The sequence below is a fragment of the Cavia porcellus genome, unplaced genomic scaffold, assembly GCF_034190915.1.
Source record: "Cavia porcellus strain 051 isolate PalLab524CR breed Dunkin Hartley unplaced genomic scaffold, mCavPor4.1 scaffold_25, whole genome shotgun sequence".
Lineage (NCBI taxonomy): Eukaryota > Metazoa > Chordata > Mammalia > Rodentia > Caviidae > Cavia > Cavia porcellus.
Window position 1 is genome coordinate 28,501,505 of NW_026947508.1, and position 25,163 is coordinate 28,526,667.

Consider the following 25,163-nt stretch of genomic DNA (forward strand, 5'->3'; position numbering starts at 1 on the left):
GACGTTAAGTTCAAAATGATTTATCTTCGGATCACATGGATATCAGCTGATATCAGAAATCAGATTTTTGGGGGCTGGGGATTAGTTCAGTGGTGTAAGCGCCTGCCTGGAGAGCATAAAGTCATCAATTTGATCCCCCGTACCAAAAAAAATCAGATTTTTGATTCTACTTTGTCTTGTGATCCTCAGGTTACTTACACATGAGGAACATTAGCAGTTTTGGGGCTCCGTATAGATAAAGAACCTGGTAGTCCTGAATAGGGAATGGAAATGGTGGTACAGTAGTTCTTGGCACTGCCTCAGGTGGAAAAGCAGCAGCAAACCCTACACGCATCTCAGGGTTGAGTCTAGATAACTAATTCTTACTGCTCTGCTTGGAACCTGTGTGTCTCTGTAGACCTTGAACAAGTCTCTGGGAATCATGATACTGTGTGATTTGGAGCAATAAGAAAATGGATGGGGTTGCTGTTCTCATTACTTTTTTTTTTAAGTATCAGGGATCGAACTCATGACCATGTGCTTGCAAGGCAGGTGCTTACGCTACTGAGCTAAATCTCTGGCCCAGAGTTCTCATTACTATAATACACAGTTTACAAAAACTTTATGTTACCAAAGACTGCCTCACTCAAGTTTCACAGCTAAATAAAGGCAGTGCTTGGACTCACATTTGAGGCACTGAGTTTTTCTTTTCCTCAACACTATGTAGTACTGGGGATAGAAATGAGAGCTTTCACGCTGAGCTACATTCCTAGCCCTCTTTTTTAATAATGTTTTTTGAGAAAAGAAGCTTGCAGAGTTACCCAGGTAAGGCTCAAACTTGGAATCCATCTGCTTCAGCACTCCCAGAGTGCTGAGATTATAGATGTGTGCCATTATGCTAGAGAGTCTTATTTTTAAAAACTTGGTGAAGTAGCGTGGTTGATTTGGTTTGGTAAAGCAGGGTCAGGGTTCACTTTCTGTCCCATCCCAAGTTATAAGAGTGCTGTGATAAAGACTTCTCTGTTTCTCTCTTCCCCTTTGTTTGTTACCAGAGATTAAATCTTGAAAACAGAGCCATTTTATGAATAGATACTTTAAAAACTGAGGGAGTAGGCAAGGTGTTTTTCATAATGGAGAACTGAAAAAAGGAAGGACAGAGATGGGGTGCTGACCCTTGGCTTTTTCTCTATTGAAGTCTTTTTCTGTGTCTGGGAACTTGGTCTTTATGCCACTTTAGAGGGGTTTGATGACTTCCTTTCCACCACCTGGCAGAGCTGGAACTCACCTCTCCTATATAGATAGTGACTCATACTATTAAGTTAATTTGCCCTGGTCTGTAATTTCCCCTAGATGGAGAAGGTAGGGGAGTAACTCTGGGAATAGTTACCCTAGATCTGGGCTTGACAATGCAACCTATTTGAGCTCAGTGGAAAATAGTTATGTGGAGTACAATTAGAACTAGGTTTGTATCCAGACTGCTCAACTGTGACTGGTGTATAAAATGAGGGTAATCATGCAGAAGAATTGTGTTGCCTTTATGTCTGTATAAAGTATTTAGATACATTCTGGTTTGGTTTGGTTTGGTTTGGTTTGGTTTATCAGCAACCCCAAGAGACAGGTGACATTCTTGTGAGAACTAAAAGCCCCTGGCACAGTACAAGTATATTATAGCTCTTGTACAGTATTAGTATTTCTTTTCTTCCCTCTTGAGACAAGATCTTGCTGCGTAATCCAGGCTAACATCAAATTCACTAGCACAGTCTTCCAAGTGCGAGGATTACAGGCATCTGCCACTTGTGGCTGGCTTTTCTTAGGCTATTTGTCTTTATTTTCTTTATTGCACACCCACTCAGATTATCTTGTACTTTTCATCCATGAGGCAGTCAGGACCAGAGGTTTTATTGGTTTCGTGGTTCTTTTTTTAGGAAGCATCGGAGAGCACGAGATCGATCCAGATCCTCCTCCTCCTCCTCCCAATCATCTCACTCGTATAAAGTGGAAGAGTATCCTGAAGAGACAGAGGAGAGAGAAGAGAGCACCACCGGCTTTGATAAATCAAGACTGGGGACCAAAGACTTCGTGGGTCCAAGTGAAAGAGGAGGTGGCAGAGCTCGGGGAACTTTTGTAAGACCTTCCTCTTTATTTCTCAAATACTGGCTCCCACCAATTCTATATATGTTTCATCAGAATATCCGTTTTGTTAGCTCTTACAAGCAATCCAGTATACAGAACCTGTATACTTTGATTCTCCTACTCTCATTTCTTAGGCTTTCTATTTGGAGTTATTTTTCTGTTCATAATTACTTAGTCTTAATTAAAGGTTCCCATCTTAGAAGCACTATCCCCAGCCCCACCTTGAATTCTGCTGTTTATAGGGAGGTTCTTATGCCCTGTTTGTTCTCTGGGCTGTAGACTTGGGGTCACTAGAAAGGAAATGCCTAGAAACTGGTTGGACTGCATGTGACTGGGGAACAGGTGCCCATCCTATGTCAGGAAAATGTTTGAACAGAATGCCAGGAGTTAGTCTCTTCGTGACATAGACCTTTGTCTCATCTCACCACCACCTTCTTTTATTACCACAGCAATTTCGAGCCAGAGGGAGAGGCTGGGGCAGAGGCAACTACTCTGGTAACAACAACAACAGTAACAATGATTTCCAAAAGAGAAACCGGGAAGAGGAATGGGATCCAGAGTACACACCCAAAAGCAAGAAGTATTACTTGGTATGTGTCTGGGGCTAACTTGGAAGAGCCAGAGGGCTTTTGGTTCACATAATGAGTTTGCAAGGTCTTAATTGATCTGTCTAACCCTGTAATTAAAAGTTTGTGCAGACATGTTGCACTGGGGATGTGTACTTGCATAGTACAGTGCATGGCTGTCTTCAAGAGAGAGAGAAGTCACTACCGGCCCCAATAGGGATTGTGATCTAAGATGTTACGGATTCAAGGATAAGAAGTGTTGCTCTTGACTTTTTTAGTTTGTGAATTTGCTTTATTGCTCACTCGCCCCCAGCTTGCATCACTCACTGTGCAAGATTGACAGAAAAAGACAGCTCACAAATCTCTTTGAGGAAAAGAATCTGTTCCAAAATGAAATGCCACTTGGGATTCTTCTATCTGAGCTATGGATCATCTGAGCTGTGGATCATTCTCATGCTCTTCTGGGTTTCTCAGTTTGGGGCCTTTCTAGGCCATGTTGCCAGCCAGTGAGAGAGAGGATCCTTGGCCTTGCTATCACAGCAGGCCCATATCCAGGCAGGTGTGGCTCAGTGTTTAACCAACGTGAACTTGTTGCTGACCACCCACCATTTGAGCAGCTGGCATGGGTTGGCATTGTTAAGTTACACAGCTTAGAAATTTAGATTTTTGTGTGGATGATTATGCATGGCCACCTTCACTTTTCTAGGGTTTCTGGGAGCCACTCAAAGGCTTCTGGAGGCCCCTTGAACTTTAGGTTTAGGACAGTGTAGTTGGCTGGGCCCAGGATAGAGGCTGAAGTGGGATTGCCATGAAAGGAAAAATCATAGGCAATACAAAGCCCCTCTGGCCTACCCCTGTCCCCTGGAAGAGGTTTATCAACCTGGTTTTTTTAGTGCGGTATACGTGCAGTTATGGACAGAACCAGCCGGCACATCACCTAAGCTGACCTGTAGGACAGTAAGGCCTTAGTTTATGTGAGTGGGTGGTTTAGACTCTGAAGTTAAGGGCACATAAAGTGACAACTTTTGGTTTCCAAAATGCTTTCTCATTCTTTCATGAACAGGGCTTGTTTTGAGGTATAGGTCAGATGTTTTTTCTACTGTGTCACCCTGTCTCCTTATATATAATTGAGGAGGGGAAATACAAGATGTCAGACAGCACCCCGTGCTGGGCATTGAACCCTGGCCTTTGACTTGGTAGGCACCCATATCCCCCTGCATCTCCCCATCCCAGCTGTGGCTTCTGAGTGATGCTTCTTTTCTTAGCTGCCTAGAAACCCAATGCAGACATCGTTTCACATTTTAGTGTGATACGCCTTTCTCAGGTTAATTCTTTGAGAAATACTGTACTAAATATGGAGTGAGTTTAGGTTTGTTTTCAGTGCTGGATGAAGAGTAACATTAAAATGTGCAAGCTACTGTCCCAGGATTCCTAAGGCACCCTCCTGACACTATTAGATCTGAACCGTGGCATTTGTCTAGTAAGGAACAGGGAAAAAGAGCAGAAAAGCACAAAAGACTGGGCTTGGGCACAGGTTCTTTGGGGGAAGGGTACATCTGGGTGGACCGAAAGAGAGAGTTGAATGTGTCACTGACAGCTGTTTCTTTTCCTCAGCACGACGACAGAGAAGGCGAAGGCAGTGATAAGTGGGTGAGCCGGGGCCGGGGCCGAGGAGCCTTCCCCCGGGGTCGGGGTCGGTTCATGTTCCGGAAATCTAGTACCAGCCCCAAATGGGCCCACGACAAGTTCAGTGGGGAAGAAGGGGAGATTGAAGACGATGAGAGTGGAACAGAGAACCGAGAAGAGAAGGACAATTTACAGCCCACAACTGAGTAGAGGCCACTCTTGATGGGAGCCCTTGTCCAGGGGAAGGAGGCACTGGGAAGATGGCTGGTGAGGAGCTGAACAGAGGAGCCTCAAGAAGATCTGAATATTCCACCCCACCCCCACCAGCCATACAGAATCCTACTACAGTGGCAAGTGTCCCTGGTGCTGTCTCCCACTGGACAGAGGAGGCTGCCACAGAGCCTGGGGTCAGGCCCGACTCAACTCCCAGCAGAACATGACATGTTGGGCTCTAGCTGTGTTTCTCATTTGTTGTTGGTGTATGGGGTGGGGGCTAGGGTAAGGGAGGGAGAGTGATGCTTGATTTTGGTTTGTTCACTGTTAGGAACCAACAGTTTTGTTTTTAATTTTCATTTCATTTGGAGCTAAGAGGACTAATTTGGTTTCAGTCTCTTCTCCCCTGACCTGATTTTAAGAGGCCCCCTTTTTTCCTTTTTCTTTTCTTTTTTTTTTTTTTTTTTTTTTAGGTATATGTAGTAATAGATTTAATTTGGCAACTTTGATTCTTAAAAGAGAGAGAAAGCAAAGCATGTGAATAAACATTGGAGTGTTCACCTCAGTTTGGGACCAAACTGCTTGGATCTTTGTAAAATCTGGTTTTGTATGTCAAGGAGGAGTTTAAGGCCTTTCTGACCACCTTGTGTTCCCCTTTTCTGCGCAGCCATGTGTCACATGGAGTTGCTCCTAACCACTTCCTGTGCACCCTACTCCTGTATTTTCTGATTTCTCCTGGGCTGGGCTTCCCATTCTCCACCAGCAGCTCCAATGTCCCGAACTTTCTAGTCCTGCTGATCCTCAGCAACAGGGGTGGAAACTGGAGGGCAGTTTCTGGTCGGTTTTCTAAGATACTTCTGAATTCTATTATCTTTACAAATATAAGATGAGAAAATAATTTTTTCAATATTTTTTATTAATCTTTTTATAAAATGAAAGAAACTCCTATGATCGATTAAGGAAGCTGGTTATGGCTGGGTGGTTCTTGGGGTTACGTGTATTTTTTGGTTATTTTATCTTTTTAATCTTCAGCTTTAAGTTGGAACATTCTCAGATGTTTGGGGGTAACATCTTCTTAGAGTGGGTCTTTGTGCTCACCTTCTGAGGAGGCTGTCCTGAGCAGGTGAATCATATGGCATTTGTGCATATGTTCTATGTGGACTGTACTCTCCTCTTCCCCCAAACCTTTGCTTGTTGAGTTGTGCTTTCCCCTTACTTTGCTACATTTCTATAGTTAAGTTGGTTTTACTTGAATGATTCATGTTTAGGGGAAAAAGAAAAACACTCTTAAAATTTGTTTCAACTCCTCCTGCAAATAAAAACAATAAACGAAGTGGTGGGTGTATGTGGGCTGTGTTCATTGTTACCTGAGTGTGGTGCTCCTTGAAAGGGTGATAAATACCGCCCACAGCAGTTTCAGGAAGCCTGGAAGAGAAAATGCTTGTGGGGTGCTGGGCCCCAGCTGCTGCTCATCTGTACTGTAGCAGCAGAGGAACCCCTCTGTTCCTCTGCGGGTTTCGCTTCATCGTGTGCCTTGGACAGCAGATTATTTTCACTATACCTTGGTGGCATGAACAAGAATTGTGGCTTACTGGTCGGTGATACAGCAGTGAAGGACTGGGCTAACAGCCTCGGCCTTCATTGCCTTCACTGCGCACTTCAGCAGGAAGATTACCTGGAGGTTGGGGGATTCAGGTGAGCCGCATAAGCGCCTGCCTTGGAAGCACGCAGTCATGAGTTCTATCCCCGCACCCCCCAAAAAAAAAAAAAAAATTTACCCGGAGGTGTGCACACGGTGGGTTTTATAGGCGGGTCCTGAACTTCAGATTTGTCTAGCTCCAAGCTTAAGTAGAGGTTCACAAACTTTCGCCTTCTCTCTTGGGGAGTTTCCTGAAACCCAACTCTGCCACCAAATAGGGTTTGCGCGCTCTTTCCTCCAGAGGAAGCAAGCAGTTGGGATGCCTTTAAAGGAGGCAAAGGTTGGAAGTACACAAGCAATACCTGTTCAGGAACAGGTGCTTGCTTTTCCATCCAGGCCCATGTTTTAAGCCGTCGCAGCCAGCAAGGGCCCACCTTAGTGTGTGTTCTTCATCTTTCCCTAAAGCTAAAACTTCTCGAGCCAAGAGGGTGGGACTGGCTACAGGGTGTATAAGGTAAGGCCCAAGCTGGGCGGGAGGGAGAGGCTGCTAGCCTAAAAAGAGTATGTGAGGAAACAGCCTCTAGCCCAAGCCAGAGACCCTGGGGTCCTCACCGTCAGGAGAGGGCCAAACCTGCTGAGCCAGGCTGTCCCCTCGCCTACGCCCACGCCCACTCCCAGCACCTGGATCCCGACCTTTAGCTGGTGTCTCCGCCTCTTCGCTCTGCTGACTGTCGCACCTCCCGAGCCCTAGACAGTTTTCCAGTCGCCAGCCAGTAGAACGGGCCAGGCTCTGGAGGGTGCTCCGGAAGTCATGGGTATGTGCAGAGGGTCTGGGGGGCGCCTTTGTGCTGTGTGGAACGGTGGGCCCGGGGAGTCGCCTGAAAGTACTTCCGCTTGGGTCAGTCCGTCCACGTCCACTCTGACTGGCCCTCTCTGAGCCGTGACCCCGTCTGGTCCTCTGCCTGCAGAGGTCCTGGTTCTGGCTAGATACCGCGCCCAGAAAGAGGACGAGCTGAGCCTGGCGACTGGAGACGTGGTCCGGCAGGTGCGCCAGGGGCCCGCGAAGGGCTGGCTCTGCGGAGAGCTGGGGGGCCGTTATGGCTTCTTCCCTAAGTGTCTGGTACAGGTAACGTCGGGCAGGGGACAGGCTAGGGGTGTCAAAGCTCTTGGCTTTGTGGAGAGGTCCTAGCCAGGCATTTATTTCCAGGAGATTCCAGAAGCCCTAAGGGTTGCTGGAGAGGCGCTGAGACCACGCTGCGCGCGTCGCCGACGTGAGCATCCGGGAGCTTAGCCAAGCAGGCTAGTGGGCACACGGGCCTCGCGGCTAGGGGACTTCCGCGGCTTATGGGAGGGGGCCGCGGGGCCTGCTTGCGGCCTGTGATTGGTTCGTAAGGCAATGCTCCGCCCGGGGGAGGGGCCTTGGGTTCAACAGGGTGTGCTTGTACTTAGCCCCTCCTCCAGCCCTGCAACTTGGGTCTCTTGGCTCAGTTTTACTCTTCTTCATGCTAGGGCACCCGTCCAAACCTCAGGGCCCACAAAGATGGTGCAAAGTAACCTTCAACTACAGCCCGGAGCAGGCAGACGAGCTGAAGCTGCACGCTGGGGAGACTGTGGAAGTAATAAAGGAGGTGAGGGGATGACGCAGTTAGAGGCCTTGGGAAAGGGGCACTGGGTAAAGCCATAGGGTAGGTGAAAAGGGTGAGGGGTGCGGAGATGGGGAAGTGAGGGGCAAAAAAGAGTAGGCTTTGGGTAGAACCGAGAATATAAGTTTTCTAGAGATTCTTGGGGGCAGAACCAGATGTCCCTGCGTCCTCCCCTCCCCAGATTGAGGACGGCTGGTGGCTGGGGAAGAAGAACGGTCAGCTGGGAGCCTTCCCATCCAACTTTGTGGAGTTGCTGGACAGTAGGCCCCCAAGTGAGACCTGGACCTGGGACCCTGGGACCCCATGGGACCAGACTGCACTCTCCAATGATCCGGTGACATGAGATAGTGTGACCCCTGTGAGGTCTTCCCATGACCTGTGAATTAGCACCCCACTAACTCCACTCTCCCCACCAGGCGTTGGTAACACAGACGTGCCTTCCATCAGGCCTGGTTCTCAGCAACTTCCCAAGGTAAACTGGGTCCGAGTGGGCACAAAGGTGGTGAGTTTCTGTTGAGCTGTGAGAGGCTAATCTTGTTGTCCCCTCTGCCCCCACTAGCTGGGTAGCCTGACCAGTGAGAGCCCTCCAGACTACCTGCTGTCAGGTGACCACCCAACCAAAGAGGTCCCACTTCCAAGCCAGGCTGCGGGAGGAGGGATCCCTGATGGAGGGGAGTGGGCTGGCTCCAGTGATCTGACCTTCCCCCAGCCTCCTACCCTGAGACCTACAGGGCCTTGTTTGACTACCAGCCAGAGGCCCCTGATGAGTTGCCACTGAAGAGGGGCGATAAAGTGAAAATACTGAGAAAGGTGAGAATGGAGGGCTCTGGGAAAGGGGTGCTGAGATGGGGTAGGACCTCGGAGAGGAGCTTGGGAAACCCAGCTCAGATCCCTACCAGCATGTTTCTCTCCCAGCACACAGAGGATAAGGGCTGGTGGGAAGGAGAGTGTCGAGGCAGAAGAGGCGTTTTTCCAGACAACTTTGTGCTCCCACCACCCCCAGTGAGTACAGAGCCGGACATTAGGTGGCAAGGTACTTGGGACAAAGTTGGGAGTCATGGCACTCACTGGGCACATATAGAAGGGATTTCCTAAAAGCAACCAATAGATGGTACTCCTTGGGCCCAGCTGTAGCCTCACCCCTAAACTAAGGGGGAACCCCGCTTTGGATTCTAATACTGCTTTTCTGTCTAGGTCAAGAAGCTTGTCCCTCGGACAGTGGTATCTCGGGAATCAGGTGGGTGCTTGGAGAACCTGGAATTGGGGGCGTTCTCTGGGAAACCCACTAGTCCAGTGGCCTATGGATACCTGCAGTCCTCCCAGGGGAGCTCCCTCCTCTGTGGGTCAGGGCCTGGTAGGAAGATGTGTGTGTGTGTGTGTGTATGGATCAGTTTGTAACTGTTAATATGTAAAGGTTTCTCTTGTGTGTCTTAGAGGGTGACTATCCCAGTTTATGGATGTACCTGTGTAAGTCCTTGAGATGGAATGTGTATTCATGAGTCTTTGTAGTGTGTCAGTGAGTAGCTCTAGGTATGTGTCTGCAAGTCTGTAAGGATGTGTCCTTTTATCTTTGAATGCAATATTTGACACAAGTCAAGAATAAATATGTTGTAGCTGGGCATCGTGGCATGCCTATAATTCTAGCACTTAGGAGGCTGAGGCAAGAGGATCACTGCAAGTTCAAGGCCAGCTTGGCTACATAGTGAGTTCAAGGCCAGCCTGAATTACATAGTGAGACCCTGTCTCAAAACAACAATAATAAAAAAATACATATGTTATATTATTAAAATAGAAGGAACCAGGCCAGGAGGCATGTGCTTGTAATTCCAGCACTCTGGAGCCTGAAGCAGGAGGATCACGACTTGACTTGAGTTTAAGGCCAGCCCAGGCTACATAAAGAGATCCTGTCTCAACCAGCAAAACAAAAACTTAATAGTAGAAATAGGGGGCCAGCTGTTCAGTGATAGAATACTTGCTTCTTATATGCAATGCCCCGTGTTGAGCTCTTCATACCACAAAAAGATAAAAAACCAAAACAGTCAATACCCACAATCGGTCATGCAAAAAAGAACTGAGGTACAGTGAGTAGTTTGTATGTGCCTTTCCTCCCTGTCCACAACTTCTCCCAATCCCAAGAAAACTATTTTGAGGCCAGCCTGGGGAACACAGTGAGTTCAAGACCAGCCTGGTGAGATTCTGACTCAAAAAGACCTAAAAAAGTTGCCTAAGTTATGCTCTGTGTCCTCAATCAACATTATTTCTAAGATCTATCTATACTGTGTGTAAATATGGTTCATATCTTTTTAAATTATTTTTGTCTTGCATGAACCATGCATGGTGGTGCATGCTTGTAATCCTAGCATTTGGGAGGCTGAGGCAGGAGGATAGCCTCCCCTGAGGCCATCCTGAAATACACAGTGAGACCTTGTCTGACCAAAAAAAAAAAAAGAGTATATTCACCATGGAGAACTGGTGTATACATATATATCTCATCTTGATCCTTTTTATTTCCCATTCCTCTCCCCTCATCTCCACATTCTCAGATGCCCTCCCCATGTCCACACAATCTGTCTTCCTATTTCCTATCATTTATCTTTGATTTATCTTTATACTTTGGGTTTCACATGTAAGAGACCATGCAATATTTAACTTTGCTTGTCTGATATATTTCACTTAGCATTATAGGCTTGCATCCATTTTTCTACAAATGACTCAAATTTATCCTTCTTTATAGATGAGTACTTCTTTGTTGTGTATAAATACCACATATCCATCTATCAAAGAATGTAGGCTGCTTCCAAGATTTATGTTATGAATTCTGTTGCTATAAAATTGGGGACACATGTATTACTGTGATATAATGACTCTAACCTTTGTGGAAGATACCCACAAAGGGAGATAGCTGGGTCAAATGGAATTTTTTTTGAAGAAGGTAACAATGGGGGCTGGGGATTTAGCTCAGTGGCATAAGCACCTGCCTGGCAAGTGCAAGGTCATGAGTTCGATCCCCAGTATCAAAAAAAAAAAAAAAAGTAACAATAGTTAACACATTGAGTCTTGTTATCTTTAGTTACTCAGAGTATAATATATTAGCATCAAATGAAACTTCTATTTTTAAAGTTTTTATTTTTGTGAGTACATGTTTGCAGTATATGATTAGATATTCATTGTGAGGAATTGGTATATATATAGTGTCTTAATTCTCTTTTGATCTCCTTTCTCTCCCTGCTCTTGATTTTTATTTGTCTAATGGCCAAAGGTGCTGAGCATTTTCTCATGTACTTATTGGCCATTTGTACTTCTTGTTTTGAGAAGTAGGTGTCTATTCATTTTAATTGCCCACTTTTTGATTGAGTCTTCTATTATGGGGTACCTAAGTTTTAGAAATTCTTTATATATTCTTTTTAGAATATATAAAGAGAAGAATTTGTAGAGTGTCAGTAGGTTTGCTCTTTACTGTTGGTTATTTCCTTTGTTGTCCAGCTTTTTTTCTTTTTTGGTACCAGGAATCAAACTCATGACCTTGTGCTTGCCAGGCAAGTGTGCTATACCCGCTGAGCTATATCCCCAGTACCCATAGAAATTCTTTTTTTTTTTTTTTGTACCGGAGATTGAACTCACAACTTCGAGTTTGCCAAGCTGAGCTAAACTCCTGGCCCTAGAAACTTTTTGATAGAGTCCCATTTATTTTTTATTTTTTTTTCTTTTATTTTTTTTATCACCCCAAATTCATTGCATAGAGTCCCATTTATTGATTGCTGATGTTATTTCTTGTGCAACTGGGGTTCTGTTCAGGAAGTCAGCTTTTTCTTCCAGCAGATTCACTGTTTCTGGGTTTTTTGGGTTCCGGAAGTTGAACTCAGGACCTCATACTTGCCAGGCAGGTGCTGTGCTGCTGAGCTATATCCCCAGCCTTTTCTAAGTCTTTGATCCCTTTTGATTTTAGTATAGGACGAGAGGTATAGTCTCTATTCACTCTTCTGTGTAGGGATCACCAGTTTGTCAAGTACGTGTTAAAGAGATAGTCTTTCCAGGGTATGTTTTTGTCCTCTGCTGAAGATCAGATGGCTGCAGGTTCTGAGATTGTTTGTGCATCATCAGTTCTGTCTCTGTTTTTGAGCCAGCACTGGCTTCAGATGTAGTTCATTTCTCTATACCTATATCATATCCCTGGTAGGGGATTTATCATAATTTGTGTATATGGTCTAATGTTACGCATTTTAGTTCTATCTTTTTACTATTTAAAATAGTGCTACCTTGAACATTCCTGTCTTACTTCTGGTAGTATCTCTAGGGTGTAATCTGGGAAAGGTATTGCTTGATGTATAAGTGAATGTTCAACTTTTTTAAGATAAGGCATAATTGATTTTATTTTTTTTCTCTTGGGGGTACCAGGAATTGAACTCATAACCTTGCATTTTCCAGGCAGGTGCTTACAATGCTGAGCTACATCCCCTCTCCCTTTTTAATTGATTTTAAGGTGATTGTATGCTTTAACATTACTGTCAGTGAGTAAGGAAAAGCCTATTGCCCGGCATGTGCTAGGTAAATGCTGGACCACTGAGCTAAGTCTCCAAAAAGAAAGCAGTAGGGATTGACAGATCATGGTTTACTGACTGCTATTCTAAATAATACAAGGCAAAGATTGTCAGACTGGGGGGCTGGGGATTTAGCTCAGCAGCATAAGCACCTGCCTTACAAGCAAGCAGTTGTGAGTTCGATCCCTGGTACCGATAAAAAGGAAAAAGACCAAAAAAAAAAAAAAAAGAAAAAGAAAAAGATTGTCAGACTGAAATAAAACCAAGATCTCTTGTACATATACTGTGTACAAGAGAGAGTAAAATGCTAAAAGCAAGATATGCCACGATGCGAGATATAGGAGAGGTAGAGTACTCATATTAATATCAGACAAAACAAGTTTTAAAATAATTACTAGATTTGAGAAGGCTAAGGATGGTGACGCATGCCTATAATCCCAGCACTGTGGGAGGCTGAGGCAGGAGAATTAAAAATTCAAGCCTACCCTCACAAAATAGTTTTTGTGAGGCTATCTTTCAGACTAAAACTTTTTTTTTTTTGTCTTTTTCCTTTTTATCGGTACCAGGGATCGAACTCACGACTGCCTGCTTGCAAGGCAGGCGCTTATGCCGCTGAGCTAAATCCCCAGCCCTAAACTAAAACTTTTTTAAAAGGCGGGGGACATAAATCAGTGGGAAAGTTAAGATAGTATATTTTGGGGCTGGGGATTTAGCTCAGGGGCATAAGCGCCTGCCTTGCAAGCAGGTAGTCGTGAGTTCGATCCCTGGTACCGATAAAAAGGAAAAAGACAAAAAAAAAACCAAAACAAAAAAAAATTCATATGGAAGATAAAAAAATTAAGAGGATCAGGGATGTAGCTGTGTTCAAGGCCCTGGATTCACATCCCCAGTACCATGAAAAAAGGGCTAAAGCTGCAGATACGGCTGAGTTGAAAAGAATTATAAGAGAATATGATGAATGACTTCACACAAATAACTAGAAAATTTTAATTAAGTGGATAACTTAAAAATGTAACTCATCCAAACTAACTCAAGACTTTTAGCCTGTATATATGTATGTATGTATGTATGTCTTTTATTTATTTTGGTCTTTTTCTAACTTTTTTTTTTTTTTTTTTTTTTTAAATCGGTACCGGGGATCGAACTCACAACCGCCTGCTTGCAAGGCAGGTGCTTATGCCACTAAGCTAAATCCTCAGCCCCTTATTTTGGTCTTTTTGAGACAGGGTCTTACTATGCAGTTCAGGCTGGTCTTAAACTTGCTTTGTAACCCAGGCTGACCTTGAACTTGCAACCATCTGCCTGCCTCAGAGAGTGCTGGGATTATAGGAGTGGACCACCACTCCCGGCTTCTTAGACTTTTAGCCTGTATTTAAAAAAGAGAATTTTAGCCAGACTTTTCTATAACTATTAAAGAAACTGAAATAATAGCCCGAGATATGGCTCAGCAGTGCAGCACCTGCCTGGCAAGCACAAGGCCCTGAGTATCAAAAAAAAAAAAAAAAAAAAAGAAAGGAAAGGAAAGGAAAATAAAGGAAAAAAAAAAAAGAATCCAAAATAGTTTAAAACTCTTCCATAATGAAAAGAAAATAAGATTATGTGACTTTACAGGGAAATTTTACAAGCTTTCAAAGAAAGATGATTCCTTAGATCTAACAGATGTGTAAAAAACAAAATGTGCTCCTTAGCTCCCAGTGCTTCTGCTGTAGGTCTGATGAAGGTGGTACAAAATGCAAAACTGTTAAGAAACCCTGAGGAGACACTTCTGCCAAGATCACAAGCCATGAACAAGTTGGACTTATTCCAAGAATGCAAGGGTAGTTTGGAAAACTACAAATGTCATTCGTCACACATTGAAAAATTAAAGGAAAAAAAAATCTCATCTAATCATTTCAAAAGACTCAGATAAACAATTTGGAGCCAGGTATCGCAGCTCCGGCCTGGAATCCCAGCAATTTAGAGATTTAGCAACACCCTGTTTCAAAAATCAAAAAAAGCCAGGTGTGGTGGCACATACTGTAATCCTAGCAGGAGGCTGAGGCAGGAGGAGTACTAACAGGTTTGAGGCCAAGCTGGACAGCATGCCTAGGATCACAGGGAGACCCTCTCTCAAAAAGCCACCCTCCAAATTGTTTATCTGAATTTTTTTTTTGTCTTTTTGAGACAGGGTTTGCTATGCAGTTTGGGCTGACCTTGAGCTCACTTTGTAGCCCAGGCTGGTCTTGAATTTGCAGCGACTCTCCTGCCTCAGCCTCCTGAGTGCTGGGATTACAGGCCCGTGCTACCACGTTCGGCTAATCTGAATCTTTTGAAATGATTAAAAAAAATTTTTTTTTTGGTACCAGGGATTGAACTCATGACTGCACGCTTGTAAGACCAGGCGCTTATGCCACTGAGCTAAATCCCCAGCCCTGAAATGATTAAAAATTTAAGCATAACTTAATTTTTCCTATCTCAGCAAGTGATACATGGATAAGATGGGGCACACTGGGAAAAGGGTAGGTTCAGGGTTGGGGAGTAGGGGCTCAGGTCTGGGTGTCAAATGTGTGATGTCAGTGGGTCCAAGTGTGAGTACCACGAGAGCAGTCAGACGTGAGTGGAGTCCAGGATGAAGGGGCTAGAGATGGAAACTCAGGAGCCACTGCTTACTGATGATATTTAAACCCATCAGCTTGAGTGAGGCCTCGAAGGGAGTAAATGAGAGACAGAAAACAAAGTTTAAGGTTAGATTGTAAGGGAAAAAGTTGTAGCCATGGTCTAGGAAAGAGGTGAGATCAGCACCAGGAATGTGCACAAGGAGGGAACAGGTCTTGAGAGCGAAACAAAACTTGGTTTGAGAGCTAGTATGCATACCTATAATCCCAGCATGTAGGAGGCTGAAGCAGGAAAGACCACAAGATCAAGCCCAGCCTGGCTTGACAACTTAGTAAGACTGTGTGCTCAGGGCTAGGGATGTGGTTCAGTGGAAAGGCCCTGGCTTCAATCCCCACTTCTAAAGAAAAAATAAGACTGGCTGTGGAACAAGCTCTTGCAGTCTTGCCCTGACAGCCCCTGCTCTGTACCCCTTTGGAGTGCTTCCAGTTTCTTAAGCCCAGGTGGTCAGCGTTCCATAGTCGGAGGTGATTCTTCTGTCCACAGTGCCCTGCCCAGTACACAAGATGGGGCCAGGGCCAAGTGGATGGATAAGTGAGTGAACAAACACTTTCCTACTGTCTCTTCTCAGTTTCTAAGGAACCAAAGAAATTGATAGCCAGAACATCCCTCTCTGCTACCAAGAAGCTGGGGATAGCTCCCACTAGGCCCAGCAAAGCCAAGTAAGGAGCAAGTGGGCTGAGGGGTGGCGGAGGAAGTGTCCCTCCCTCAGGCCTGATGGAGCTGTGTTCCAGGACTCTCTGTGGAGATAGTCAGAAGTGCCCCTCCCGAGATGCAGGTAAGCACTTGCTTCCTTCAGTGGGTGGGGACAGGGCTGGGAGACAGGGACAGAGTGGCTTTGCTGAGGGACAGAGATTGGGGGTTGGGGTGGGTCCCTCAGTTCTGCTCTCATAGGTTCCAGTGGCAGCTTCCACAGTGGGGGTCTAGGGCAACCTGGCAGAAAAGGATCCAAAACCCAGGTTCCCCGGCAGCACTCTGCACCCAGTCAGGTGAGAGGTCGAGACATGGGGGACATGGTACTAGGCAGAGGCTGGTTCCCAGAGGTGTGGTGTGCAAGGGTGAAGGATCCCAGGCAAGGGAAACCAGACTTGACCCTTGCAGATATCCAGGCCTCTGCTGAGACTGTCCCCATCGCCACAGAGGGGAGATCACAGCAGCTTGACCAAGGCCCCCACCAAAGAGAAGACTCTATCTCCAGATAAGGTCCCCAATCCAGAGAAAATCCCAGCTTCCGACAAAGTCCACAATCCAGAGGAGACCCCGCCTCAACATAAGACCCCAAATCCAGAGAAGACTCCAACTTTGGAGAAGACCTCCACCCCAGAGAAGGTTTTTTCTATGGATGTGGTCCTTGCCCCGGAAGTTCAACCTAAAGAGGAAGTCCTTGGCCCAAAGGGGGACCCCATCCTAGAAAAGCTCATGACCCCAGAACAAGGGCTTCCAGAAGAGCCCTCCCTGGGAAAGCACACTCAGCCCCAGTGCTTCTCTCCTCAGGAAGGCCTGCAGGGGGGCCAGGGTCTTGTGGCCAAGGGGACTCAGCCCCAAGAAGAGGTCCCCAAGCTAGAGGAGGCTCCCTTGCACCTCAGCTCCTCAGAGACCTGCTATTATGTGAAAAGCCAGGGGGACAGCTCCATGTTACAAGAGGAGTCCAAATCCCAGGCGGGTTCCCTATCTGGGTCTAAGAGGGCCGGGCCCCCCGAGGAGGCCGCAGCCCTCCAGAAAGAGGCACCTGTAGAGGAGAAACACACCCCAAAAGACACCAAAAAGCAGGGGGGCCCTGATCCTCAACCCCCACACACTATCAAGCTGACTGCAGACCCCCAGGAGACTCCTGCCCTCCATTCCCTGGTTGTGCAAAACTCTGGAAACAAGAATGCGGATACCAGTGCGCAAGTGATGTCGCTAATGAACGAGGTGAAGTTTCTCAGGAGCGCCCTGGAGCGTCTGGAGCTGCAGCTGCAGTAAGTGGGAAGGGATGCGGATGGGGCGGGCGGGAGGGGACGGAAGGGCGCAGCCACCCTCACCTGGGCCTGGGGTCCACAGAAGTAAGATGGCTGAGGTCTCCGAGGAGCTGAAGAGCGAGCGGGAGAAGCGCCGCGCTCTGGAGGTGCGTGGGGAGCCGTCCGGGCGGGGCGGGCTGGGGAGGTGCTGGGCTCTGACGCCCCCGCTGCCCACCAGGTTCAGATGATGCAGATGACACAGACGACCCCGTCCCCAACGCGGGGCTTCAACGCGGCGACAGAGACGGAGTCGGAGACGCAGACACACTGAGAGGACCACCTACTGGCTTCCTTTCATTCCACTTTGGGGAGCGCAAGAAAGTAAACTCTGAAGTGGACGCGCTGAGTTGGACTGGTCTGTGTGGGGCGGGGCCTGGCCGCCACGCTCTGAGCCTCCACATTCCTGGCGGGCTCTCCCGGGCACATCTGGCCAACATGTGGCTCCCATTACCGTTCCCAAGGTCTGCGCGGCTATTTTTATCCGCTGGATGGTGGGGGTTGGGGGTTAAGGGTGTCTCTTTCGGAAGCCAGGCCCTAGCTGAAGACAGGCCGAGCAGGAGGGGCTAGCGGCCAGATCCCGAAATGCAGCTGAGGGAGGGCAGGGATGCCAAGGCCTAGATCCGGGAATCCAGCTGTGCACGAGATGGCATGGCACGCATTCTGCACCACCTGGATCCGCCCCCCAGGTGGCCTCACTGCCTGTCAGGGATCTCTTTGGCCTCTCACTTTAAGTATCTTGGTGCAGACGTCAATGCCACTGGCCCCAGGGACACATAGTTACACTGAAGCTAAGTGCACCTTAAGGTTAAGGTTAATGTTATACTGGGGCTAAGAGCACCATAAGGTTAAGATCTGGGCCGTGTGTGTGGTTGCAATGATGCAGGTGCCCAGGACATAGCTGGGCCAGGATAAAGCGTGTTGAGGTACTTGGCAGTAACGAAGGCGTTTGGGAGTGAGGAATACCTGACAGTGGCTCGGTGTGCCAGTCAGTCAGAAGGTGTGTGCTCATCTTTCTGCATCCGTAAAGGGGGCACAAGCATGGGGGAGGTGTGACCTAGTAAAGAAATGGAGTAGGGACTCAGCTCCTCCCACCCTGCAAGGAGGAGCCTAGGAACCCCTAGAGACAGAGGTAATTGAGGGAGAAACTGAGTCACTGACATTGCAGTTTTCATTGGTCAATAGTTCCTAGAGGTGGTGGCCTTGCAGACCCTGCCCCTGCCCCCAGGGTCTTCTGAAAAGATGGGAAAAGGCACCTCTAGAAGGTGGAGGCCTATGCTGGTAGCACCATTGGGGTTAGGAGGCGGCAGCAGTGCAGGGGTCTGGGGGCAGGGGCAGATCTGGGCTCAGTTGCTGTGCAGTCCTCATGCCACCCGGGCATCAGTAATAGTGCATGCGGCCCAGCGTGCCCGTGGGGCCGGGACCCAGCGTGCCGGTGCCCAGCAAGTCTGGCTGCCCAGTACGCCAGATCTCCCGCAGGATCCGCTCGCGCTCCTCCAGCCGCTGCGCGCGCTCCAACTCCTCTGCTGATGTGAAAACATTAACGCTGAGAGGCCCGTCGGGCTCCACCGACAGCTCGGGGGCCGGCAGCGTGTCGTCCGGACCCAACCGCGTCATCGTGTCCTCGTCCTCCTCATCGTCGTCGTCGGGCTCGAGGGTGCTGCTGCGGGGGTCCCGGCAAGGAGCGGGGCCCCGGGGCCGCGGTCGGGGCGCGCAGGAGATGCTGATGACCAGGAGGCACAGGGTCAGCAGCAGCCCAAAGCAGACGCCCAGCACGAAGTAGAGGCCAAAGCTTTCGGGGTTCGCTGGGGGCAGAGGATAGAGGTTATGAAGAGGCCCTGGCCCTGGCGGGCGGGAGTCTTCCTTCTTGGTGACTCTGAGGTCTAAGTTTGGGGAAAGGACCAAGGACGGTAACCCCTATTTGAGGGATAGTGGAGAACCACCCGACAGTGAAAATGGGGGCGCTGGGATGTGCGGTGAGTCGCGTGGACGGGAGACTGAAGGGGTGGCAGGGAGCGGGGAGGGCCCGTGACCCCCAGGCTCTCCGCCCGCCCTCACCGCGGATGTGTGCGTAGGCGGCCAGGCTGTTGCTGAGCAGCTCCATGTCCCTTCGGGGGGCATCCATGCTGCTTGGGGTGCGGTTCCCAGGCCAGCCTGCGGGGTCAGCGAGGTCAGCTCCTCCCCAGCGGGAGCAGACCCCGCCTCACTCACTCCTCTTGCCGCCCCCCCCCCCCAGCCGCCCGAGCTTCCACCCCGCAGAGAGCGGGCAGTTCTCCGACTCTGCGCAGACCTGGGCCCCGTTAGGGGGAGTCCTTCCCTCCTCTGGGCGCCAGTGCCCCCCTCCTAGGAGCGGCGGCGGCCCTGCCCCGAGGGGGGCTCCTCTCGGGATGAAGCCGGATCTCGCCGTCTCGAGGCGGGATGGAGGGGACAGCCAGCGCCTCCCTTCGCCATCCAGCCCGCCCGCTGAGCCCAGAACCCCAGCCGCCACTCACCCTCAGCGTCCCGCTTCCCGGCTGACCGGCCCCGGCGGGTCCCGCCGGCCACATATACCCGGGGCCCCGCCGCTCCCGCTGCGTCCGGTCCCTCTCGGTTCAGCTCCCCGCGGCGGCGGCAGCGCAGACGAACACGGGGCGATGGACCAGCGAGCGGAAAGTTTCCTCGGAGGAAAAAGGAGGGACAGGACTGGACGGGGCTGGGCGGGGCGGGACGGGAGGGCGGCGGGGAGGCGGGGAGGAAGAGCGCGGAGGAAGGGGAGGGGTGCCCTCCCGCACAGGAAGCGCTGGGGAGGCCGCTGCAGGGGCGTCCCCAGGCCAGTAATAACAACTCTGTTATTCTTAAACTGCCCTTCTGCCTAGGTGCCTGCGCTGGGCTAACCCCTTGCAGCTGCCTTTCGTTTAAGCCTAACCTTATAATGTGGGTGTGTATCCTCATCCCCGCTTGGCAGATAAAGTAAACTGAGTCATGGAGAGACTCACAGTCAAAACTACTACTCTGTGCCTTAATTATGAGAGTGGAAGAGGTTCTACAGCTCTCAGGCTCCTAGGCCTCCCCAGGCTTTCCCACATCACGCAGAGGTCATCCGCACCCCAGCCCCTCCTCCATGGTCTGTGTGTAAGTCTGTCCAGCTGGCCAAGCTCTGATGAGGTCTCCCTGGGTTAATGATTGTTGGGCCAGGCTGGGCAGGCTTGCAGACCACAGCGTGGGGCCTCTAGTGTCCCAGAGCTCCTAGAAATGAGCCCTGCAGAATGTGTCTTTCCTTACCTGCCGGTGCACACGTGCTTGCCCACCTGGGCTCAGGGCTGCTGCCTGCAATGGTTGGCGGTGACCGGCGTATACAGCTGGCAGCCCTCTCTCTGCCCAGCAAAGCCCCACCTGGTGCTGGAGCTGGAGCGAGGGGGAGGCCTTCTTGGCCAGAGCCTTAGAGAGGAGGAGGGAAAAATGGGGAGAGGAAATTGCAGACATAGCTGAAGGCACTGCCTGAGGCCTGTGGGCCAGTGACCCCCTCCCTGTCCAGGGAGGCTGCAGACCCTCACTCCCCCAGTCTTGAGAGGAGGTTCAAGTAGAGGGCAGATCTGCAACCCAGCCTCATGCAAGAACAACAGTCTGGAGGACAGATTTAGATGGAGAAGGGACCAGGACCAACTCCTGCCTGAGTATCTTTGGGATTCTTTATAGTCTGCTTTGTGAGCAGTGTAGAGGAGTTTCTTGCCCAAGCCTGGGTAGTTGTCTATTTATATGTAATACTGCTGGAGTGTTTGTAGACAACCCCTTGTCTAAAAAACATTACAGAGCAGGTGCTTACCCTTCCTTCAGGATTTAGCAGTAAACAGCACTGACAGCTGGCACCAAATTGGAAAAACAAAACAGCAGGGTCCAGGAAGTAATCTCAGGTGTATGGACTCGGACCTGGGGGGCTGGTAGAGGGAAGAGACAGGGTCAGATCCCAGGTGGTATTCTGAAGGCAGCTCCTGTGTGGATGTGCGATAAAGAGGAAGTTAGCCTTGCTCTTGAGCATGAGTACCCAAGGAAAAGTCTATGCTGGGAAACAGGCTTGGGGAGTAGTAGTTTTATTCTAGATATGTTTGGTTCCATATGTCCTTTGGGTACCCGGGTAGAGGTGTCAGAGAGGCAAACGGAGCCCCAAGTACCATGTCCAGCCTGGAAACAGGAGGTGGGTGTGGGTGCATTGCTAAATGCAGGTGTGGGTGGATTGCCTGGGGCAAGAGAACTGGAAGAGAAGAAAGGGGTCCCTTGACAGGGGGAAGTCACGTGGAAAAGAAATCTTAGGGGAGACCATTGAGGTGGTAGCCAGACCAAAGACAAGGACACAGTGTCACCTTGACCTAAGAGAGAAAGATGAGGAGAATACCCCACCCCTGGTGTGGGCAACACTGTGACACTGTTGGCAATGCTGGTGGGTTCCATGGGTTGTGCCCTTATTTCTTCAGGGTGTTCATGTGACTGGCTGACTGTGCAGTGTGTTTATGTACTGTATTGCTGGGAATGTGTTCATGTGTTTATGTCTTATTATCCACATGAGGATCAGTGTGTGCTGCAGCGGCACTTGTGTAACTGTGCATATTGAGGTTTGTGTGCCTCCACTTATGTGGCACAAACCTGTGCCCCGTGAGGGACCATGCATCTCCGTGTGCAATGTGGAGTTTCTCTCCAGCTGTTGCTGTTCATCTCTGCTATGCAGATCACTCTCCTACCTGCCGGCAAAGGTGTGTCTACATCTATGTGTGTGTTTGGAGATCAGGTATGACTGAGCCTTGGGGAAGCATGGTGAGAAGTAAGTGGTCACTGCTCCCTACAGAGAAAGAGACACACACAGGGGAGCCAGAGTGCTATCTCCTCTATGGGGATAGATGTGTCTCAGGTGTGAGAAGTGATCCTGAGGAGTTGAGAGAAGGTGCCTGAAACTGTTGGCCTGTGTGGTCACCTGCCTGTCTCTCCCAGCCTGCTTGCTTTTCTGTTTGGTCAGGTGGCTGGGATCTCTGCATGTTCTGTCACCTGCCTGTCTGGCTCACGTCCCACCTTTCCACGTGCTGAGCTCCCCACCTGCTCGATGCCGGCCTGTCCAGGATTTAACTGCTGCCTGCTCATTTGGCCTCTCACTGACTGCCTCTGCCTTCTGTCTGCCTGGGAGATGAGAGATTTTTGGCACTTTGGAAGGCACAGAGTGCTCCCAAGAGAAAACGGGAGAGCTAGGTCCTGATAGGGTGTCAGGGGGCTGAGAGATCCAAAGGCTGCAGGATGAGCCCTAGGGTGCTGGAACATCCAGGAACTAGTGCAAAGCTGCTGCAGGAGGCCTCTTCTGCCCTCTGGGGCTAAGCTGGGGGATGGCCCTGATGGCTGTGCTCCCCATAGCGGGATGGGTCTCTCCACCACAGAGATGGCTCTTGGATGAAAGGAAGAAGAGATGCATTCAGAGCCTCCTAAGCCCTGCCAGCCGCTCTGTGCCCCGATGCCTTAGCTTCCCACAGCTGCTGGGAAACAGGGTCCTGGCAGTTTGCTCAGTGAAAAATAATAGGATGTTGAGTCCCCTCCTGATGCCCTGTTGTAGTTTGTCACATGACTGCCGTTTGACAGAGGAAGAAAGGCTCAGCAGTCACATTGTATGTGTAGGCAGGGCATGGATTTGAACTTGAGAAAGCATGCTCTGAGATTCTTTCCCATGGACAGCTCTATGACCACCAGACCCAAAGCTGCCTTTTATGACACTTTCTACTTTTATACACCTGTAATAAAACTAATAGCTAATGTACCAGCCTTAATATTCAATTAAGATGTATAATGGCCCTCATCCTATGATATGAAAGAAAAACCAGGAGGCGGAGGCAAAAGGATTACCTTGAGTTTGAGGCCACCTTGGTCTAGTGAGTTCAAGGCCAGCCTGAGCTATTAGCAAGACCCTATCTCAGAAAACCTACATAAAATGAAATAGAATGAAGTAATAGTATACTGTGTGAAGTGGTCCATTGCTGGGAAGAGGACTGTGTGTGCAGGCTGCTGCTAGAGCAATGCAGAGGATCAAGTGTGAGATGAACTGTAGTACAGTTCTGGACAAGAGAAAAGAACACATTTTCTCCACCTTACACAGTCATTAGATTCCCAGGAAATTCAACAACACAATATATCCCAAATCCTTTGTGTTTATATGTAAAATACTTAGATTCTTGGCTCTGGTAATTATAAACAAGTCTTTCACTTATGTTGTATAGAAGTAGGATCTTCTTTTTTTGTAAAGCTGTCAGGGGTCCCTGGGCTCCACCCTTTAAATGATAGCAGCTTCCCTGAGGCTTTGTGGGAGCTCCAGCTCCTGCAGTGGACACAACAATTCTTGCTGTCATTCATGGAGCTTACCATTTGAGGAGGGAACACAGCATCATCATCTCTCTCTCTCTCTCTCTTTTTTTTTTTTCTTTTTCGTTTTTATGGGTACCGGGGATCGAACTCACGAGCACCTGCTTGCAAGGCAGGCGCTTATGCCGCTGAGCTAAATCCCCAGCCCCACACAGCATCATCTCTTAACTGCACGAATACACAGGTCAGGTAGTGATGAACAATGAAGAGTGAGTGAGGGGAGCAGAGGGAGGAGCTGGGTAAAGAGCCTTTCCAAGAGAGGCTGCTGGCGTGTTGGGGCAGGCACGTTATCCCAGCACTCGGAAAGCTGAGACAGCATCACGCCAACCTTTTTCTTTTGGTCAGGAATCAAACTCGCAACCTTGTACTTGCCAGGCAGGCGCTATGGCTGAGTTAAACCCCTGACCCTAGAATCACGCTAACTTTGAGGCCAGCCTGGGTTATAATAGTAACCTCTAGCTTCACTGCTCAGGCCTGAGTTCAGGGCCAGCCTGAACTCTTAAAAGTGTCAAAAATTTGTACTTTGTTATGTGACGCCTGGACTGTGGCAGAGGGAATGGGAGAAGACAGACCAGACCAAAACAAAACAGGGCAGAACCAGAGTTTGGTCACCACCGTGGGCTGTGGGTGGCAAGTGGTGGGAACAGCGTAAGAAGGGAAGCTGACTCGGCTTTGGAACTGGAGAACCTGGCCGGCCCCCGGACTCCATTTCCTCACTTCCTCTCCCACTTCAGACAGGACCACAGTGCTTCTAGCTTCCTCTAGAACCGCTCTCCCCGAGGACCCTAGAGACCAGGGGTAGCCAAAGGGATGGAAACTTCTCAGGTCTTATCTTACTTGACCTTTAGGAAACATATGAGGCCGTTGGTCCCAATGGTCACACCCACTTTCTGGTACTGAAACACTTTGGAGTGGCAAGGACACCAGTGGGCAGAACAACTCCTGCCCGATAAACAAAACACCAAGGTCCCCACCTGCCCTGTCTTGTGTGTTGTATGGAAGCTTGACAAGTGTAGGTGAGCAGGAGACACTGTACACAGGCAGATACTGAATAGGTGGAAGAACAAGAGTTGGGTGGTGAGTGGAGGCAAAACCCAGAGGCAGCAGCTGGCAAGGGGAGAATGGCGGTGATGGGCCGGGAGCCAGGGCCTAATGTGACAGGCGAGGCTGTCCAGATGCCTGGGTTAATGTGAACTCTGGCGCAGGTGGCCCTGCCCTTTGCAGCAGGACACTTGCCTGACCTCGGCTCCTTTGAGTCTGGACCAGGGTGAGGGACTACAAGGATGCCATGAGGGAGTGGTGGAGTACAGGGGGAGGGCCTGGCCCACCTCTAGCTTCACTGCTCAGGAAGTGCAATCTGCAGTCTAAATTTAGGAGAAGGAAGGAGCGGAAGGAACTCCTGGGGGTGGGGGTGCAAAGTGATGCAGGAAAAGGCCTGGCTTGCCCTCACTGTACCCCAGCTCCCTGGATGGGCAGTGGGCAACACAGGGCTTTGGCAGTGAGAGGACCAATACTCCCCACCTGCAGTGGCTCTGGGCCCCCTTGGGCCTGCACTGGCACCGGCCAGGGGCTGAGCAAGCCCAGCAGGAAGGCCATTCAAGCACACAGCTGGGGCAGGACAATGGGTCTGGGAGAATGCCAGGTTCTTTTGGGTTTCTGCCCAGTTCACGAGAGGCTGGGCGCCACCTGCTGGCTTGGGGTGAAGGTGCACCTGTGCCAAGACAGGCTGGTAAAGACCAATGGGCGGAGTGAGGCCCACAGGGACAGGCACAGAGGTGGTAAGAACAGCAGAGGCTTTGGACCACAGTGGC

At 49.4% G+C, this 25,163-nt stretch overlaps 3 protein-coding genes across 14 annotated transcripts in view; 2 read left to right on the forward strand and 1 right to left on the reverse strand.

Moving 5' to 3' along the window:
* The window catches only part of Thrap3 (thyroid hormone receptor associated protein 3), a 49,094-nt gene extending 43,244 nt beyond the window's left edge, over window positions 1-5,850 (forward strand). For both annotated transcript variants that reach the window (XM_005004210.4, XM_003471318.5), the window contains 3 exons: window positions 1,905-2,103; window positions 2,562-2,702; window positions 4,293-5,850. In XM_005004210.4, the coding sequence (XP_005004267.1) occupies window positions 1,905-2,103; window positions 2,562-2,702; window positions 4,293-4,514 (562 nt within the window). In that variant the 3' untranslated portion in view covers window positions 4,515-5,850. The remainder of the gene's footprint in view (window positions 1-1,904; window positions 2,104-2,561; window positions 2,703-4,292) is intronic.
* Window positions 5,851-5,999: 149 nt separating this feature from the next.
* Window positions 6,000-17,332, forward strand: Sh3d21 (SH3 domain containing 21). Of its 10 annotated transcripts, none has more exons than XM_063236080.1 (17): window positions 6,000-6,971; window positions 7,125-7,282; window positions 7,364-7,427; window positions 7,666-7,784; window positions 7,981-8,071; window positions 8,216-8,271; window positions 8,359-8,404; window positions 8,509-8,609; window positions 8,715-8,801; window positions 8,994-9,036; window positions 15,561-15,651; window positions 15,724-15,767; window positions 15,884-15,978; window positions 16,091-16,318; window positions 16,484-16,950; window positions 17,033-17,096; window positions 17,168-17,332. In XM_063236080.1, the coding sequence occupies exons 1-17, from the start codon at window positions 6,968-6,970 to the stop codon at window positions 17,258-17,260; spliced, it is 1,851 nt and encodes a 616-aa protein (XP_063092150.1). In that variant the 5' UTR covers window positions 6,000-6,967; the 3' UTR covers window positions 17,261-17,332. The 10 variants fall into 10 exon arrangements, with proteins under 10 accessions (XP_063092150.1, XP_063092153.1, XP_063092148.1 ...); XM_063236083.1 differs by having other exon boundaries at window positions 16,796-16,950; XM_063236078.1 differs by having other exon boundaries at window positions 16,091-16,950.
* An 807-nt stretch (window positions 17,333-18,139) lies between these two features.
* Eva1b (eva-1 homolog B) lies at window positions 18,140-20,384 on the reverse strand. Of its 2 annotated transcripts, XM_003471301.5 has the most exons (4): window positions 20,248-20,384; window positions 19,479-19,643; window positions 19,045-19,140; window positions 18,140-18,791 (listed from the first exon to the last, which is right to left on the reverse strand). In XM_003471301.5, exons 3-4 carry the CDS (start codon window positions 19,109-19,111, stop codon window positions 18,367-18,369), a joined length of 492 nt encoding a protein of 163 aa, XP_003471349.1. In that variant the 5' UTR covers window positions 19,112-19,140; window positions 19,479-19,643; window positions 20,248-20,384; the 3' UTR covers window positions 18,140-18,366. The 2 variants fall into 2 exon arrangements, with proteins under 2 accessions (XP_003471349.1, XP_063092157.1); XM_063236087.1 differs by lacking the exon at window positions 20,248-20,384 and having other exon boundaries at window positions 19,479-20,179.
* Window positions 20,385-25,163: the final 4,779 nt, after the last annotated feature.